The 20,914-nt window shown below is 47.2% G+C and overlaps 1 protein-coding gene across 1 annotated transcript in view; it reads right to left on the bottom strand.

The window, feature by feature from the left end:
* Positions 1 to 20,914, bottom strand: part of LOC126517694 (phospholipid scramblase 2-like) — a 52,078-nt gene that overhangs the window by 18,731 nt on the left and 12,433 nt on the right. Inside the window, exons 2-3 of the mRNA XM_055064394.1 lie at positions 15,983 to 16,197; positions 11,559 to 11,888 (exon numbers count right to left, since the gene is read on the bottom strand). Coding sequence (XP_054920369.1) covers positions 11,559 to 11,888; positions 15,983 to 16,197 — 545 coding nt within the window. The remainder of the gene's footprint in view (positions 1 to 11,558; positions 11,889 to 15,982; positions 16,198 to 20,914) is intronic.

The following is a 20,914-nucleotide window of genomic DNA, read 5'->3' as shown; positions in this document are numbered from 1 at the left end:
CCGTGAAACTTAGGTTATGGTGTAGTCTACGTGACATGTGCGGTGACGTTTCAATGCCTAAAAGATTTCACTTAAACAGATACACCGTACTTATGAAATAAGCACAAGTGAGCTAGGTCACGGCGATTACTTGACTGTGTAATCACGCTTCAGTGGTAATTTTAATTTTAATAAATGAAGTGAGCGGGTCTACTTTGGAGAGCCTCTAATAAATTATGGGGTTTAACGTGCCAAAACCACTTTCTTATTATGAGCCACGCCGTAGTGGAGCACTCCGGAAATTTCGACCACCTGTGGTTCTTTAACGGGCACCTAAAACTAAGTACACGGGTGTTTTCTCATTACGTCTCCTGTCCATGCCCTCTTCTTTTTCTTGATTTCAACTAAGATGTCATTACCACGCGTTTATTCCCTCCCCCGATTTTCTCTTTTCTTATCCCTTAACGATACAGCCATCATTCTTCATTCATAGCTCGTTGCTACGGCCTTGATTTAAGTAGAACCCTTTTCGTAAGCCACCAGATTTCTGCTTCGCAGGTGAGCATTGGTAAGACACAGCTATTGCACCCTCTTCATTTGAGGGATAATGGCAACCTGCTGTTCATGATCTGAGAATGGCTTCAAACGCACCCCAGCCCATTCTTATTCTTCTGATTACTTCAGTCTCACGATCCGTTTTCGCGTCACTACCTGCCCTAAGTATATGTATTCTATTACCACTTCCAGTGCCTCGCTACCTATCGTAAACTGTTGTTCTCTTCCGAGACTGTTAAACATTACTTTAGTTTTGTGCACACTAATTTTTAGACCCATCCTTCTGCTTTGCCTCTCCGGATGAGTGAGCATGCATTGCAATTGATCCTCAGAGTTGCTAAGCAAGGCAATATCATCAGCGAATCGCAAATTACTAAGGTATTCTCCATTACCTTTTATCCCCAATTTTTCCCAATCCAGGTCTCTGAATACCTCCTGTAATCGCGCTGTGAATAGCATTGGAGAGATCGTATCTCCCTGCCAGACGCCTTTCTTTATTGTGATTTTGTTGCTTTCTTTATGGACGACTACTCTGGCTTTGGAGCCGCTCTAGATATCTTTCAGTATTTTTTACATAAGGCTCGTCTACACACTAATTCCGTAATGCCTGCATGACTTCTGAGGTTTCGACTGAATAAAACACTTTCTCGTAGTCAATAAAAGCAACATATAGGGGTTGGTTTTATTCCCACCATTGCTCTATCACCCGATTGATTGTGTGAATATGGCCTATTGTTGAGTATCCTTTAGGAAATCCTGCCTGGTCATTTGGTTGACAGAAGTCTATAGTGTCCCTGATTCTATTTGTGATTAACTTAGTAAATACTTTGTAGGCAACGGACAGTAAGCTTATGGGTCTATATTTGTTCACGTCTTTGGCGTCTCTATTCTTTTGGATTAAGATTATGTTGGCGTTTTTCCAAGATTCTGGTACGCTCGAGGTCATGAGGAATTGCGTATACAGGGTGGCCAGTTTTGTAGAACAATCTGTCCACCATCCTTCAATAAATCTGCTGTTACCTGATCCTCCCCAGCTGTCTTGCCCCTTTTCATACCTCCAAAGGTTTTCTTTACTTCTTCCGGCGTGACTTGTGGGATGTCAAATTCCTCTAGACTATTCCCTCTTGCATTATCGTCGTGGGCGCCACTGCTAGTGTAAAAATCTCTATAGGACTCCTCAGCCATTTGAGCTATCTCATCCACATTAGTAAGGATATCGCCGGCTTTGTCTCTTAGCACTTACATCTGATTCTTTCCTATTCGTAATTTCCTCACTGCTTTTAGACTTCCTCTGTTCCTGAGACCATGTACAATTCTATCCGTATTATACTTCCTTATGTCAGCTGTCTTACGCTTGTTGTAAAATTTGGAAAGTTCTGCCAGCTCTATTCTAGCTGTAGGGTTAGATGCTTTCATTCAATGGCGTTTCTTAATCAGATCTTTCCTCTCCTGCGATAGCTTAATGGCATCCTGTCTAACGAAGTTACCACCGACATCTATTGCACTCTTTAATGATGCCCATAAGATATTCGTTCATTGCTTCGACACTAAGTTCCCCATTGCTTCAACACTAACGTCCCCTTCCTGAGTAAACGCCGAATACAAGTTCTGTAGCTTGATCCGGAATTCTATTTTCCCTCTTAGCGCTAACTCATTGATCGACTTCTTATGTACCAGTTTCTTCCGTTCGCTCCTCATGTGTAGGCTAATTCAGGTTCTTACCTTCCTAACGTCACTGCAGCGCACCTTGCGCAGCTCATCGACATCTTGTATGATGCCAGGGTTAGCGCAGAATATGAGGTCTATTTCACTTCTAGTCTCGCCATTCGGGCTCCTGCACATCCACTTTCGGCTATTCCGCTTGCGTAAGAAGGTATTCATTATCCGCATATTATTCTGTTCTGCAAGCTCTGCTAATAACTCTCATCTGCTATTCCTAGAACCTATGCAATATCACCCCCCTGACATGTCTCCAGCCTGCTTCTCGCCTACCTTGGCATTTAAGTCACCCATAGGTATATTGTGTTGACTTTATTCATCGCCGATTTCACGTCTTCATAGAAGCTTTTGACTTAATGGTCATCATGAGTGGATGTAGGGGCTTAGACCTGAACGACCTTCAATTTGTACCACTTATTAAGTCTGACAACAAGACCTGCCACCCGCTCGGTAATGCTTTGAAATTCCTGTATGTTGCCAGCTATATCCTTATTAATAAGGAATATGACTCCTAATTCTCGTCCCTCCGATAAGCCCCGGTAGCACAGGACGTGCCCGCTTTTTAGCACTACATATGCTTCTTTTGTCCTCGTAACTTCACTCAGCCCTATCACATATCCATTTGTTGCCCGCTAATTCCTGCAATAGCACTGCTAGACTCACCTCACTAGATAACGTTCTAGAGTTAAACATTGCCAGGTTGAGGTTCCAATGATTGTCTGTCCGGACCCAGAGATTCTTCGCACCCTCTGCTGCGTCACAGGTCTAACGACTGCCGTGGTCAGTTGCTTCGCAGCTGCTGGGGACTTATGGCTGAAGTTTGATTGTTGTATTCATATACGAGGTTGTGGCCAATTACTGCACAAGGGTGGCCAATCCTGCTCTGGTGAGGGATTGCGTTATTGGTTCTGGTGTCCGGGATCAGGCGGCACGTACTCCAGGCCTCTTAATGCAAATTTATCGACAGGCGGATTTAATTTTTTTTTGATCGTGTGGAAAATTGTGTGGCACCGGGGTTCGAGCCATGGTGCTCTTGCGCGCGAAGCGGACGCTATACTTCTACGCCACGGCTGCACCCCTTTGCAATCATCTGCGCGTACATTCATTAGCCATTTGTACCACCAATCGGTAGGTAGGTTGCGCTCATCTTGGAGAGTCTGATGGTCTGTAGAACTGGTGATGGCGCGAGATATAATGCAATCATCACGAAATGTGAGCATGAATCATAATATGTCATTGGGCAGGTCTTTATTATATAGGGAGCAGTAAGGGACCAAGTACGCACTGCTGTGGTACGCCCGGCGAAACATTGCAAAATGACAAAAATATTTGTTAACGGCAATGAATTGATGCCTCTTAGAAAGAAAACTTAGGAGCAAAAATAGGGTCAGTGAATCAAGTTTGAATGCGCCTATATTTATAGAGAGGCGAGAATGGGGTACGCGGTGAATTGCTTTGGAAAAATTGATAAAGATGCAGTCAGTTTGTAAGGTTCAGTCCATATAAAAGCGCAGATCTGTCGTTAAGTCTAGTAGTTGCGTCTCACAAGACAAAGCTCTTCTGAACCAATGCTTATTAGATTCCAGGAGTCTAACTTATTCCAGAATCTAACTTATCAAATTCCAGGATATGATAACACGCGACGCGATAATATGTTCCATCAATTTACAACAACTGTAAATTATTGAAATCGGCCGATAGCTCCGAAATAGGCTTCTGTTGCCGTTTTTAAATATAGGTACTACTTTGGCTGTCTTCCAATCATTGGCAGTCTGAACAGTTAGAGAATCCTGGAAAACGTGAAATAGAGTCTTGCTTGAAACCGCAACTGTATTTTTTAGTAATTTGGAACCGATTATTGATACCAGCTGAAGTGGAGAGTTTGAGGTTATTCAAGTGCCCGACACTATCAATTGTCGTGTCTATGGGTGCCACATAATGTAGTATGGATCCGTAAACTCTGGATGATCATCTACACTTTCCATCCGGTAAATGGATGAAAATAAACTATGGAAAACTGATGGGCACTCGTTTTCTGAAAGCGGAGCACCGTTAGCAGTGTGCAAGGTGATGTGTTTATCGTGACTATTAGGAGACAAAATTAGGCAGAATTTCTCGGGGTTAGATTTGAGCAGCGATGGATGGTCTTGATCAAAATGTTTATCTTTAGCAGCAGAAAGAGCTTGGCCGTAGTTTTTTGAGCAGTTGTTATATTTTTCCCAAGCAAACAGGTTGCGCTAACGTGTTGCGGTTTTAAATAGATGCTTCTTATTTCGGAGCTTACGAAGATTTTTGGTTAACCGTGGATTGTTTTTCTCTGCTGTTCGTTTTACTAGAGGCGTGCGTTCGAAGAACGCGTATAGCCTGCATTTGATCATTACCCAAAATAAGTGTATTTTGATTATTAACTATGAAATAAGTATATGGTTATAGAAGGAATCAAGTTCTCTGTTAATTTCGGCCTAATTGCCCTTGTTATAATCGCGTATTGACTTTTCTGTCTCTACCGCAAAGACTAAAGGAACACTAATGGTTACTTGGCCTTGCAACCGAACTTCCTAGCACGGTGAAGATTGGCGCATCTCCGGACAACATATGCATATGGACATCTGGAGCCACCCTTCCCCAAATGCGTACTAGGCCTCAACGTGTAGTGACAATCACAGCAAAGTATCTGCGGCGTCAAGGCCTCCAGCTCTCAACAGAAAAATGCTCCGTGATTTCATTTAGCTGAAAACAAAAGGCCAGGTATCCGACAATCGTTAACGGAGTAACGATACCTACGGTTACACACCACAGATTCCTTCGGTTAGTCATAGACCAGGGATTATCTTGGTCAAGACACATAGCCGCACTGAAGTCAAAGGTGAAGAGTTTTGTTCACGTCCTTCGCGTGGTTGCAGGAGCAAGATGGGGCCCCCCGGAGTCGTCATTACTACAATTGTACCAAGCACTATTCGTAGCGTATATACGGTACAGCATCCCGGCGCTCTCAAGCATGGGACTTAGCTGTGTGCGCGCGCTCGAGAGCATTCAAGCTCAAGCATTGCGCACATGTTTAGGCCTTAAGTAGACGTTTTGACGGAAGCCCGTCTGGTCGGGAGGCATGATGGAGAAGGAAAAAAAAGAAGGAGACCGACCACTGAAAGAATACAAGAAAAGACGTTTCGGCTCCGCAGACGGGAGCCTTGTTCACAATGAAATCAAGGACGTGCGATACTATGTTTATAAGGCTTTAAAATATGACGTAAGCAGCGCGTGTAGATGGGGGGGGGGGGGGGGAGGGTTCCGTCATTCCGGTTGAGGGTGCTATTTGTCATTTGGATTAGGAGGGATTCCAAGCGGTGTCTTGACGTCAAATTTCTTTCTTTTTCTAATATCTTGGCGTTATCCCAATCAATCCTTTGGCCCAAGTGATCTGCATGCTCTGCCAAGGCGTTTGAGGCGACTTCTTTTTTTTTGACATCGTTAACATGCTGCTTCAACCGCTGTTCAAAATTGCCTGTCTCGCGAATATATACGAAGTCGCTGTTTTCACATGGAATCCCGTAGACGATGCCAGGAAACTTAGCCTTTGGAAGCTTTGCTTTCACGTTTACCAGCCGGTGGCGTAATTTTTCGGACGGCACGTGAGCTACCTGGACGTCATAGCCGCGTAGAAAGCGGGCTAAGCGCTCGCTCACACCGGGCACATACGGTATGGGGGCGCGTTTTCTTGGGAGCACAGTCAGGCCTTCCGGGCTGAGACAGATGGCGTTCCACCGAGTTCACAAACGACCTCGGGTAGCCACATGCCGAGAGATCACGGTGCACCTCTTGTGGGTCGGCAGCCCGGCTTTGTGGCGTTTTGCAGATACGCTTGGTTCTGCCGACAAGAGTGGCTACTACCGATCTCTTCTGGTTCATCGGGTGCACTGAATTAAAATGCCGATACCTGCCTGTGTGTGTGCTCTTTCTGTACACGGTAAATGCCAGAGTGCGCCGGTCACGTTTCACGAGCACGTCCAGAAAAGGAAGCTCGCCGTCTTTTTCTTCCTCGACTGTGAATTGGATAGACGCTTCAATACTATTCAAATGTGACAAAATTGAAGGAATTTCTTCTTAGTGAATTATGCAGCACACATCGTCTACGTAACGTAGGAAGACTCTGGGCGGCGAATTGAAAGAGGCGAGGGCTCGACGCTCAAGCCATTCCATAGTTATATTTGCAGTAGTTACCGAAATGGATGCGCCCATCGGTGTCCCGTGCACTTGCCTGTAGAAGGTGCCTTCAAAAGTGAAGTAGGTGTTCTCCAGGCAGAACAGGAGGAGCCTCTTCATGTCAGGAACGGCGATGGGCGTCCTTGTAGCGGCGGTGCAAGTTTTCGCGGCGAGTCGAATAGGAACGCTTGTAAAAGCGACACGCCGTCGAACGAGACAAGCGCTTCTTGATCGTCGGGAGTAAAATGACGAATCTTGCTTATGAAGTCTTCAGAATGGCGAACGTGCGTGCTGCCTCTACCAACGAGAGGAGAAAGAACCTTATGAAGGTATTTGGACAGTTTATGAAACGGAGAGCGAGTAAAATCAACAATTGGTTACATCGGGACGTTAGGTTTATGTATTTTTGGCAAACCGTAGAGCGCCGGCGCCGAACCGTTAGTGCACAGAAGGGGCGCCGAACCGTTAGTGCACGAACCGTTAGTGCACACCCTACCCTACCAGAAAGGACGCCCATCGACGTTCCTGACTTGAAGAGGCTCCTCCTGTTCTGCCTGGAGAATACCTACTTCACTTTTGAAGGCACCTTCTACAGGCAAGTGCATGGGGCACCGATGGGCGCCTCCATTTCGGTAACTACTGCAAATTTCACTATGGAATGGCCTGAGCGTCGAGCACTCGCCTCTTTCAACTCGCCGCCCAGAGTCTTCCTACGTTACGTAGACGATGTGTTCTGTATAATTCAACGAGAACAAATTACTTCATTTTTGTCACATTTGAATAGTATTGAAGCGTCTATCCAATTCACAGTCGAGGAAGAAACAGACGGCGGGCTTCCTTTTCTGGACGTCCTCGTGAAACGTGACCGGTGCAGTCTGGCATTTACCGTGTACAGAAAGAGCACACACACAGGCAGGTATCTGCATTTTAATTCAGTGCACCCGAAGAACGAGAAGAGATTGGTAGTAGCCTCTCTTGTCGGCAGAACCAAGCGCATCGGCACAACGCCACAAAGCCGGGCTGCCGATCTACAAGAGGTGCACCGTAATCTCTCGGCGTGTGACTACCCGAGGTCGTTTTTGAACTCGGTGGAACGCCATCTGTCTCAGCCCCCAAGGCCTGACTCTGTGCTCCCAAGAAAACGCGCCCCCATACCGTATGTGCCCGGTGTGAGCGAGGGCTTAGCCCGCTTTCTACGCGGCTATGACGTCCAGGTAGCTCACGTGCCGTCCGAAAAATTACGCCACCGGCTGGTAAACGTGAAAGCAAAGCTTCCAAAGACTAAGTTTCCTGGCATCGTCTACGGGATTCCATGTGAAGACAGCGACTGCGTATATATCGGCGAGACAGGCAATTTCGAACAGCGGTTGAAGCAGCATGTTAACGATGTCAAAAAGAAAAAAGTCGCCTCAAACGCCTTGGCAGAGCATGCAGATCACTTGGGCCACATGATTGATAGGGATAACGCCAAGATATTAGAAAAAAAAAGAAATTTGACGTCAAGACACCACTTGGAATCCCTCCTAATCTAAATGGCAGATAGCACCCTCAACCGGAATGACGGAACCCTCCCCCCCATCTACAGGCGCTGCTTTCGTCATATTTTAAAGCCATATAAACATAGTATCGCACGTCCGTGATTTCATTGTAAACAAGGCTCCCGTCAAGGGAGCCGAAACGTCTTTTCTTGTATTCATTCAGTGGTCGGTGTCCTTTTTACCGTTCTTCATGTTTAGGCCTCCCACGATGCACGTCAATCAATAGAACAATAGCGGAAGCTCGTGTTTGTCCTATTGGGGTAGGCTTGTACTGCGTGCTTCTTCGAATGTACCTTCTCGTGTTGACCCGACACAGGCACCATCCTCTGTCATCGCTCCCTGCCACCCACCCTGGTTCCAGCTTTGCAAGGACTATATCGCTCCATCAAAGCGTTTTGCCATCGAGATTTTCTCCCGCCTGTATTCCAAGAATACCCCCGTGGGTTCTGCCTAAACCTGTCGTTACATTGCAGATACCTGGAATTACTAAAATGTCATCCGTTGCATCTATTTGCCTCAGGCAACTCACTCTGTGGCACATTTCTGCAAAGTACGGAGATACTGTAGACGTGTGTACCGATGGCTCTGTCCCACCATATGCCTCCACTGCAGCCTTCGTCATTCCACATATGATCATCGCTCGGCGGTTTAAGCTAGACCATAGCTCAACATCAACTGCCGCAGAACTTGTTGCTATCCGGGAGGCACTTTGATTTCTCTCCGAGGAGCCTCCTCACGCATGGACGATATTCTGCGATTGCAAGCCATTTCTTCAAACGATTGACTGTGTCATCAGACGGGGCCCGTATTATTCCATGGCTATAGACATTACAGAACGCCTCGGCCACGCAACTATAAATGGCCACAACGTCACCTTTCAGTGGATACCCTCACACTGTGGCCTGATCGGGAACGAACAGGCGGACGCTGAAGCGAAAATTGCTCTATATAGTGCCTGTGAAGTACGCATTCCGTTCTCACGTACAGACACAAACGCGCTACTTCGTCGCGTAAACCGCAATTTTACGTTAGAACTCTGGACCCAACCAGATCGACGACACAAGCTATTACACAAATGGGACCAAGAAATTGAATTTCGTATGCCTCACAAGCTCAAACGAAGCCACACGAGCATAGTGTACCGGATTCGCCTTGGTGTCGCATTCACAAACCGTTATAGACATATGATAGCTGCCAGTGATACTAGCTAAAACTGTGAATGCTGTGAGGTGCCAGAAACACTTGAACATATATTTTGTGTGTGTCCCGCCTACGCGCAACAACGACAGCAACTTGTCTTTTCCATTGCAACGATACACGACAGAGCGCTATCGGACGAGTTTCTTTTAGGTCCTTGGCCTAATGCAAACAGCGCAGCCCTGGTAACAAGAGCCGCTATAGCTTTTCTCCAAGCCACTGGGCTGGACGCAGGGCTTTAGAGAGCGCACAGCTCTGTGAATTTGTATATACGCATTTCTTCCTTGTACCATCAACATTCATCAGCCAGGCCGACCTCTCTGCCTTTCTGTAAATAAATTTTTCTCTCTCTCTCTAATGGTTACTTGGAGTAAATTGTGATCACTAAAACCGTCTAGACGTACAACCTCCCCCGTAGGCTCGGGGGCGTTCGTGTGAATTTGGTCTCATAGGTTAGTGCCGCGAGTCGGCTAACGAAAAATCGGGGATACATTGTATTCTATGGGCAGCTTCATGAAATCTGTTGAGGAAATACATGATGGAGACCATTGCGGCCAGTCAATTATAGGAAGACATAAATTGCCAAGAAAAGTGTAGATAGTCGAAATGTGTTCCTTTCTCGATGCTAGACTGGAGTTCATTAGTGAAGCAGTGAGTGGGGTCAGCAGGGCCGTAACAAATAACAAATACTAATCAAGACATTCGCAGAGTAGCTTATACATACGGCCCATACAACCTCTAGATCACAATTTGTGTTAACGATGTGTGAAGTGTTTGTTTCTTTAATTGCCAAAAGGACACCGCCGCCTCTTCTATCCTTGCGATCACAGCCGTATCTAATATAGCTGTCCTCAAAGGAAGCGATGTCATTGTAGGCAATGTCAGGGTGCAGCCAGGTTGCTTATTATAAATAATAAACAAGAATAAAGAATCTTGAAGCTCTGTGGAAAGTAGAAATTACGCTAAGCAATTCGAGGGGGAGGGGGTAGGGTTACTGAATAAACGGACGTGCTTGCACAACATAGACCCCCAACGCTGGCGCGACGAGGAGCACCGCCAGCGGGAGGCGCAGCCACTTCAACCCCAGAGAGCGTTCCGTACTGCCGCGAAATTTTCCATTTCAGTCTGCCGCGCCTCCGACACTCATCAGAGCACACGACCTTCACATTCGAACCTCATCACTGCTATAATCTGTTCGTCCGGTTTGCCCGAGCACCGTCACGACTACAGGTTCCTTACTAAAATGCGCAACAAGTGTCGAAATTGTGCCTAGCATTTCGGTGCCACATTTACATCTAGGAAAATTATGTGAAACGGTACTACCTTTTCTTTTCTTCCTGATTTGTTGTGATAGCAATTATGCGGACACTGCAAACCAATTTTCTCCGTCCATGTCGCCGTCATGTTCCATATGATGCAGGTGAGAGGGAAAAAGGTGCGAGGGCACGCCTACTAGGATGGTAGCTTGATGCACACTAGTTGCCCGCACGTCCAATGTTCGGCCTAGAGGTCTCGTCCCATCCAATGCTTTCACGCCGAGCCTTCTGAATAAACGCCTCACACCTTGTAACAATACATATTTTACTTCTACTTCATGACCGGTTTCCCGTACTTCACACGCATACATTTTTCCACGTTGACGCTCTTAATCTTAACGCACTAAAACACTAAAAGGATGCTGTATGTATATCAGCCTAGTGGGCGACGAACAGGCAATAGAGAGCAACCTCTAGTAATGTTCCTTGCGGAAAGACGCTCAGTGGGAACTCGCAAATGATTGTAGTAGCTAGCCATAGTGACACCGGTAATAGGTGTAAGATTCCAGGGGCGGCATTCTCGGTCGTACACTTTTGGAGATTACAAGAGCTTTCGCGAGATTTCGCTCGAACTACGGCCAAACACGTTCCTGACACCGGGCTCACGGCGTCGAGTGCTCGGCACTGTGCTGAAACGCTGACCAGCCGACGCTAACTGTGCTATACTCTCTCCGAACAACCCGAAAGTCATTGTTTTCAGAAAAGTGAGCTACGGACAATGCTGCCCCTTCAGGGATAGCCCTCCGCGAGTAGTGTTGTTAGGATGTGTTTTTTCGCCCACTGTCAAGATCTGACGATATGGTCTGAGTGTGTGTGAGCTCGCTCCCATCCACTTGCAGTTACCCGCCGCGGCCGCTCGCTGGCTGTGGTGTTCCACTGCTGTGCACGAGATCGCCGGTTCAACTCCACGGCAGCGGTGGTCGCGTGTGGATCGAGGCTAAATGCAAGAACGGTCGTGCACTAAGCTTTCAGTGCAAGCAATAATCACCAGGTCGTCTAAATTGTTAGCGCTCCAACGCCCCAACATCGGAGAATCAATCAACCAACCACTCACGAGTAGGAAGACGGCAGCGAGCAGCACGGCCTTCACCTTGACGTCCAAATCGAAGGGGAAGGTGACCGCGAAGCGCTCACCTACGCTGCAGGCTTCATTCCACAATCCACCCCAGAGCTTCGTTATCGCGCCAATCTTCGTGACGCCGTCCATGGTTACGATATCGAACTTCACGTTCTCACAACAGATGGATCTTGTGCAGCAGGGCCCCTTAATCAGCAGGATAGCGTTCTTCTCGCTGTCCAGCACTGAAAAATTCGGATATAGCAGGGTGCACTGCATCCTGAGGGAGCCGATCGTTGCACCTGAATGATCACGGACGTCCATTTTCTGCAGAGAAGAAAGCGAATGATAATAGTAATAATTTATTAACTATGCCTTAGAGCAACCCTAATGTGCAAGAGCTCGCGCACGCATATTTCCAAAATAAAGCTACAAAAAATAGGCAAGAACAAAAGGAAATCATAAGCAAATCGTGGGAAACTCTGCGCACTCTAAGCCTAACACATTAAGCCTAAAACGAGAATTCTGCTAGGTCCTATAATACTAATACTACTAATCTTATTCTTTATTATAGATAAGCAATATCTACAGATATTTTGCTAGGTCTGCTGAAACCTTCACTGGGCTCCTATGATACTTTCTTACCTAGCTACTTAGTATAGTAATAGTAATAACGATCATAATCACGATGATAATCCATTTTATTAACGTGTCCGGGAAAAACGGGTTTCAAGGTAGAGGCGTATGTATACAGACATACACGGGGTTATGTTTTTCAAGTTTTAAAATTTTGAGTAGTTAGCATTATTATGGTCTTTGAACTGGATTATTCAAATAGGGGAACATGTACGAGAAATGAAAACAATCATTCAACTGTTTAAGGAAGGCTCACGTATTCACATTTTAATTATATTACAGCTCATTGGAATTTACTATTTGCAGCCGCTGACTTTGCAAGACGTATCATACCACTTTGAATGAATATCCAGGAAGACACAAGTTTCAAGATATGATTCGTGTGTGACGAAATACATGGGCGTACCACTTAAGGCTGTGTTCAGTGCACAAAACTCCGTTCTGGTAAATATGTAAGTGGAAAAGCCGTGCATCCTGGCGGTATAGTAATAACGCATATCTGCAAATTGGTGTCATTCTATAAATTCATTCCAAGCTGATATATCGGGCAAGCTATCTGGATACAATTCATAAATTTAAATTACCACGATAACTGCCAATTTTTTTAATTCGTTGAATATGCGTTATTATTTCACGTGCAAATTATGACAGCTTCGGAATAACCTAGCTTAAAGGCTATTTATGTTATCTTTAAAGGTTGATTTCTAAAAATCTCTAAAGCGCTTAAAGATGATCACACGCATCCCTATATATGTCAACAAACAGGAATAAAAGAGCCCATTCTATACAATTGCCATTTCCAAACAATTCGCAGGTTCGCGTAAAAGGTCAATCGTCGATTGCGATAGGAAATTCGTACGCAGCTACACGAAGTAAGGATAGCAGTTTTAACGGCCGTAAAAACTTGGAAACTTTCTTTTACTAATACAATTAACAAGCATAGTGTTCAGCGCTCACAAACAAACATGAACACATTGCAGTTCATGAGCGCGGAGACTCGCTTTCAAAACAATGATGCGAGCAAGTGCGGCAGCAGCAGCGTTCGAAATGACCTTCGTCACATCGCTTCGACGCAAGAACGGCGATAGCACAGCGTGCACAAATGAACGAGCCGTCTGCACGTCCACTTCAAGCTACTGCGCATGCGACCGACCGCGGCCTCGCAAACTACGCACTTGCTGGCGGAGTCGAAGCCACCCCCTCTCCCTTCCGCACTGCGTTCCCGTTGTTCTTCATATATGGGGTGCGATATTGAGCCGCGAGCGTCAGTTCCCCTTATGGACAGTAGCCAAATGTGCAGTTGCTGCTGGATGACAATACCTCCCCCGCTCCCTCCCTTCTACCTAACAACAATGCCATTTTTAGAAATAGGTCATGAAATTGATTTGAGTGCTGCTTACAAAATATTCAAACGTCTGTGAAGTATGCTAATTTCTTGTTAGCTTACAACATCTACCGAGCAAATCCTCCGGATGATGCATCGTATCAGAATTAAGCACCACGGCATGAAGGAAAGGGACGCCATCCGCTTAGTGCAGGCTTTCGTGATTTCTCGGATAATGTACGGGACGGCATTCCTTAACTATCCAAGTCGGAAACTGAAAAGTTGGAGACACTGATCGGGAAGGCCAAAAAGACGACACTGGGGCTACAAAACTCCATGCCAACGGGAAAGCTCACGGCTCTAGGAGTACAAAATACCCTCAAAGAGATGTGGGAAGCACAATGCCTGTCACAACTTAATAGGCTCGCACTCCCAAAACCAGGTACAGATCTCCTCGGAAAGATCCATATTAATCTGCCCTATACGATAGACCAAAGGGAAGAGGTACCACGTGATGTGAGGAGACGCATCAACGTGTACCCCATTCCGCGGAACATGCATCCCGCATATAACATCGAAAGGAGAAAAGCAAGAGGTGAAGCCCTGCAAAAGAAATGGGACGAGCAACCTAAAACCCTCTATGTGGACGCCGCAGGGCCAAAGAATGGAGTGATGACTATTGTGGTCTCAACGCCTTCAGGATCGATGGCGAATTGCGCCTCGATGAGAACATCCAACCACACTTACGCAGAGCAAGCAGCTATTGCATTAGCTATAGCATCTAATCCCAACGCCGATGTGCTCACTGACTCCCAGCACGCCTGTCGCAACTTCAATAATGGATTAATTCACACGTGAGGGTTGTCATTGCTGACTAAGCATCCACCCAGCCAAGCCTCAGTCATCCGGTTTCCCGGTCACCTGTAAGTACCAGGAGGAAACGAAGCCGCTCACAGGCATGCCCAGCTCTTCTATACCGGGTGTCTCCCCCTGATGACCGTGAAGGGTGCTGCGACCTAACTGCTTTAGCAGTGTATGCTGACAATCTCGCACCATACAGAACAGCCAGGAAGGAGTACCCAACACCACATTAATCCCTCAATAAGTTGGAAGAGAACACTCTTAGGAGACTACAAACTAATACATACCCTACGCCAGCTAAGTTACACTATACTTTACTATACTATACTATACTATACTCCCCGCGATGCCCACACTGTGGAGAGGTAGCTAACCTCTACCACATGGTGTGGGCTTGCCAATTTAATCCCATAGTTGACCCAATTCCAAATCCCCCAAATGAGCAGTGGTAGGCTATTCTGCTCAGCGATTGATCCTGACCGTCAGCACTGGCTGGTGGGGAGGGCCAGCGCTGCAGCAGTAACCAGTGGGCTACCGGACTAGGCGGCCCACCAACGAGTTCTGCGAATAGGCTGCAATAAAGATGTTTTCAAATAATCAATCAATCCCATTCTCGATTCTGTTGTCTGGCGCAGGTTTTTAGCGCTGTTTTTAAACATTATGCAACTCATCTGTATTGCCTGTATGTGACATCACTTAAGCCTTTCGGCCATTTTGCACTAGTTTGTTTTACACGCACTCATCGCAACTGCGGATGCCTTTTTTCCAAGTAAAATTCACTCACAAAGGCTGCGAACTTAAAAAAATACATATATGTTTGTCATGCGCATAACGGAAGTAAGTTCTTTACGAGTGTGGATAAATCATTTGCAGAGACGGTAGAAAAGCGGTACACAGAGCCCTGTTACACAGTTCTGGTAACTATGGGCGTGATTGAGGACGCTTCGTTGGAAATGACAAAACATATGTGGTCTGACAGGTAGCCCCGATACAAAGCAAAAAAGGTCAAGAAACACCGGTTTTGAAAGTTTTGGGAACAACACTTTGAGAAGTCGGCTTCTGTCTTCGAAAGCTTCCTATGAGTAGGCCATGAAGCTAGCGAGGTTTGTTGTTGTACGGCTCGGAAATTACGTAAACTTACCGTACCATACCCTAAACCTAAATTTACCCGCAAGGGCTGCGGTGTCAGGTAGTAGTTTTCTTTCCTTCTTGCGTTGTCTTTTGCCTCTCGCACATGCCCACCATGTATGGGAGCTGTGAGCTAAGAGTGCCAGCGCTGTTCTTTACTCATTTCGTGACCTGGCCGTTTGCAGCATTACTCCGCCTCCTCTCCTTACCCCCTGTTGACCATCATGCCTCGCTCCCCTCTGGACTACATCACGGTAGATCTAACGCAAGTGATTCAGTTACTGCAATTCTTTAGCCGGGGTCTCGGATAGTTACATCCGTATCGTTGCTCTTGTTGTGACGTGCAGATAGCTCCAGAGAGCATCGTGGGGATGCGATAGAAAGGCCCAAAGTTTCCGCATTTCTGAACGGAGTATGCACACTTTCTACAACCGAACTATAGCCTTACGCTACGTTGGCGATATACACGTGCCTGGAGGCAGCAAAAACAGAGGCACGAATCACAGCGAAGTGGCCGGACAAGCCGCAACACTTCGGCCTTGCGGGAGTCGTGCAGCGCCATCTGGAAGGGCCGCCTGGGGCCCACGCCCTGGCACGCCAAGTCGAAGTCCTCAGTCGCCTTGAAGACAAATTGGTCCATGGTGTTCGTCACCAGGTACTCGCTCGTGGCCAGGTTCGGCATGAGCACTGCGCGAGTTGAACATATGATCGCAAGTGTAGTCTACGACTCTGCGAACATTCGTCCAGGCATCTCACTCCAAAAGTTCATTAGTGTAGTCGTCCATTAATTCAAGGTGCGAAGGAAAAGACTGAAAGGAGGAGAAGAAAGAGACGTACACCTACCTATGTTCCTGGTAACAGGGTCTATCTTCTTAAAGGAAATTTTATATTTATTCCTCAGCGGGAGGCGCTCCCTTATATATGGGAAGTTTCGCTGGTTATCTCTCTTGCCTATGTTCTAGCTGCACGTTCCTTGTGTGATCAGATTACTTGCGCGACACAATTATTGCTGTATTCTAAAACTTGTACGAGCACAACTGATTGCGCTGTTGTGAGCATATGAATAGCCGTATATGAAGAGCCGACGCTTCCGATTTCGGAGATTAAATTTTCAGGCATCGAGGAGTGTGCTGGCTGCTGTCATCTTGGTGAGAGATTTATTTTGCTGAGCTCTGGTTCGAGTTAAATTCGGAAGTCAGTTTTGACAATGGACCTATCTTCAGAACTTCCTGTTGCCATGAAAGGAAGGCTACGGAGGAGAAGCGCGAACGAGCGAGAGCACTTGAGAAAACAGCCACGCATTTTCATCCACGTTAATTTAACCTGGTGAAAAGAACACAAAAGCCACTTATTTGCAAAGCCTAATTAAGACAAAAGACATGACTTAGTATTGAAGTTTGCCTATTTGGAGGCTTTTCCTTCGGTGTGTGTTGGCAAACGCGAAATCCTCTCACGTAGCATTTGGTACTTGTCAGGTAGCAGCCTTACTACTTCACGCATTAAAACATCTGCAGAAGCTCAGCTGTCGTAGCTTTCCCTTCATTGCCACAGAAACTTGTCCAGGGGTATTCGGCGTGACAATGTGCACTCGAGCTGTGGGCTGTGCGAAAAGACATGCTGATAATAAAGAAGACCACGGGTGACAAACCAGGTGCAGGCCATATTATGATCCCTAATTAACTTACCCATCTTTTCGTTCGGCGGCAGTATAGAGTTTCTCACGGAAGCGTTTTGAGTGCCGCTGTGTTCGGATGTTAGCATTGCCATCTTTTGTCAACCACAACCGAATTCACGTTACTATACAGTCCATTTGTATAGCCGTAAATTGTTTCACGAATGCGTTAAATGTTCCACAGCCATGTTATTCGAAGTCACTTTGTAGAAAACTGAGAAATTGTTCACTTGATAGCCCAACAAAGCGGCGTCCAAGAATAAAAAGATAGAGTGTAAAGGCCCAAAGAGTCATGGGGCCAGTGATCAATTTATTATACTGTTACATGCGGAGAGACACAGAGGAACTATTCTTTATTTACTTACTAGAGAAGCGCAGTAAGAGACAAGATGTACACGAGCTCGTGCCAAGCTCAGGTGTCCGTCTTCGTGTTCGCTTGCGCCATGTGTCTTAAGCGCCTGTTGTCATCATCAACACCATTCTCTTTTTATGTATACTGCAGGACGAAGGCATCTCCCAGCGATACCTAAATACTTCTGTGCTGCCCCAAATGATCCCAACCTGACCCTGCAAACTTGTCAATTGCATTACGCCACCTAGTTTTCTGCCATCCTTGACGATGCTTCCCTTCTCTTGGCACCCATTCGGTAAGCCTACTAGTCCACCGGTCATCCAAACTACGCATTACATGGCCAGCCCAGGTATATTTGTTTCTCCTAATGTCAATCAGACTATGGACTATACCCGCTTGCTCTCGCACCTGTCGTATCACAACCCAATCCGCGGCGGCAAAAGTGCCGTCATGGTCCCGTTAAGGAACTTTTACTACGAAGTTCGGGCGGCAGAAAATCTGCCGCGGCACGATGCCGTATGTTCGTCGGGCTGCGCTACATGGAGCGAAGACAGGCCGGCCGCCGCCGGCGAGTTGCTGCGTTGTTATCAGTGTGGCTAGACGAGGCAAATGCACTGTCGTGAAACACATGACAAAAAAAAACTTTAACGACAATTATTATCGCTTTCGAATTACGGAACACTCTAAAAACGCGTAAAATTTTGTTTAGAAATGATTTCTAGTCTTTTTTATGTGTTTGAGACATTCATGTGCCGATGTAGTTTAAAGAAAGCGGCGATGCTATGCGTTGCGGCAACACTGGGCGGGTAAACAACTTCCAACTCCTCCAACTCCGCGGCTCTGTTCTGTGGCTCAACGCGCGCGCGGCCGAAGCAAGCAGACCCGAAAGTAGCGCACGTGAGCTTGTCTAACCATGGCTGTTATTAACTTGTTAAATTCCAGCCGCGCCGCTTTGGATGCCATGAATACGAAAAGCGGGAGACCGGCGTGAGCGATAGAGCGGGATCGGGATACACGGACAAGCGGGGAAGCCTAGTCGGAAGTCGGGGTGGATATGAGACCTGATTGGCTCGCTTTGGGGCGCCGCTCGTTTGACGCTTCCGGTATCGTCGCCGCCCGACGAACTTTTCTGCGCCAGCTGTATCGGCGGCGAACGATGTTTTCTCCGCCGCTGCGCGTCGCGCGTACGCCGCCGGGCGTCGAACGCCGACTATTCATCGCATATTCGCTCCATGTATTCTGGCCTTTAGGCAACTGGGGCAATGGGAGAGCATTAGTGCTTGCGTCTGGCAACGTGGACTATATCACTGGTGGCCGAAGCGGAGGATGTTGTGACGCTAGTTAGAACGACTTCGCAGCTAACATCAGTGACTTGGCAAACCATGCGATATGGGCCTTTCTAATTGGCAGGTGTTTCTTGCAAAGAGCTGCTCGTGAGGAAAGCGACCAAAGCAGCGCTGGGTCACCCGACTAAATCTGCACGTCACGATGACAGATGTCGTAGCGACGCTTCCAGTTTTCGAGCGTGGTCAGCGCGAGTGATGCCACCACTTGTAGAGTTCGTAATTGATAACAGCAAGGTGTCTATTTCTGTTGGGAGTTCATGGCCATATAAGAGACAGAACGCGGAATAGCCGGCGTTGTCATAAAGAGAAGAATGATAAGGGAACATATTTAGGGTAAAGCGAATTCCGAATTCCGGTGATCGCAGAAACCTATTTTTAAGCATAAATATGAGGCTCCGGTTCAATCGCTCGGTCAGGCAGTTGGTTTCTCGATGGTAGGAGGTGGTAAGCTGATACTAGATAGAGCAGACGTGCTTGATAATGACACGTGTACGTATCTTTATCGGGCGACCACGTTTCGCCGCCTAACAAGTGTTATCGCACAGCGCGGGACACGCCTTCATGTATCCGATGTTTCTGGAAAGTTATCGATGCTTCTATTCGCTGTCTGTTGTCGCCCAACCTTTTGTTATCTGATTTCATCGCCTGCCGCGAATGGTGTAGAACTTTGTGGAAGGCACGCGAGTCCCAACGATTAGTCTGGAGCATTCGACGTCTTCTGTATAATAGCCGACGCGCTTGACCCGCTGATGAGATTTTGGACGATCGCCGACTGTGTTCGCCGCTATCGTTGTGCTTTAAGTGTAGCTTGTTTTGCGGGCACAGGTTCGCCCAATAAAAGCTAGTTTTGTCTTTCACAGTACTGCTACTGTGTTCTTTAACGTCACTACCACGTGACATTGTGTTGTGTTGGCTAGCTAACTTAAAGGACCCTTCAGGACGGCTGGCACGGTGGAGCCTCAGACTACAAGAATACGACATCACTGTAACATACAAGTCTGGACGAAAACACTCAGATGCTGATTGCCTATCACGCGCCCCCATTGACCCGCCACCGCAACATGACGAGGATGACGAGGCCTTCCTTAAGCGCGGAAGACTTCGCGAATGGCAACGAGGAGACCGGGAGCTAAAAACCCTAGTCAAGTATTTGGAAGGGCACACCGACGTTGTCCCTAGGGCATTTAAGCGTGGATTGTCTTCGTTCGCGCTTCAAAACAACCTACTCGTGAAGAACTTCTCACCAGTCCGCGCCAGCTACCTTCTTGTTGTTCCGTCGGCACAGCGTCCAGAAGTACTGCACGCCCTACATGACGATCCGACCGTTGGGCATCTCGGTTTCTCCCGGACGCTATCGAGAATACAAGAAAGGTATCAGTGGCCGCACCTAACCGCCGATGTCGCCCGTTACGTCATGACATGCCGAGGCTGTCAGCGACGCACGACACCACCGACAAGGCCAGCGGGATTACTACAGCCGATCAAGCCTCCTTTCTGACCTTTTCAGCAGATCGGGACGGACTTGTTGAGACCGTTTCCGGCTTCAACTTCCGGGAATAAGTGGATCGTCGTATCGACGGATTATCTCACCCACTTCGCTGAAACTAAAGCTCTACCGAAAGGCACTGCAGCCGAAGTGGCGAAATTTTTCGTCGAGACCATCCTGCTGCCACATGGCGCCCCAGAAGTCCTCCGACAGAGGAACGGCTTTAACAGCAAAGCTCACGCAAGCCATTCTGCAATACAGCCAGACAAGTCGCAGTAGGACAACTGCCTACCATCCGCAGACGAATGGTCTCACGAAGCGCCTAATCAAGACCCTCGCCGACATGCTAGCAATGTACATACGTCGACGTCGAGCACAAGACTTGGGATGCGGTCCTGCCGTACGTAACATTCGCTTACAAAACGGCGGTGCAAGAAACAACACAGATCACGCCATTTAAGCTGGTTTACGGCAGGAACCCGACGACGACGCTCGACGCCATGCGCCACACGTCAGTGACGAGGAAAATCTTGACGTCGCTACCTATC

The sequence above is a fragment of the Dermacentor andersoni genome, chromosome 11 (assembly GCF_023375885.2).
Source record: "Dermacentor andersoni chromosome 11, qqDerAnde1_hic_scaffold, whole genome shotgun sequence".
NCBI classification, from domain to species: Eukaryota; Metazoa; Arthropoda; class Arachnida; order Ixodida; family Ixodidae; genus Dermacentor; species Dermacentor andersoni.
This window is presented reverse-complemented; position numbering and strand designations above follow the sequence as displayed.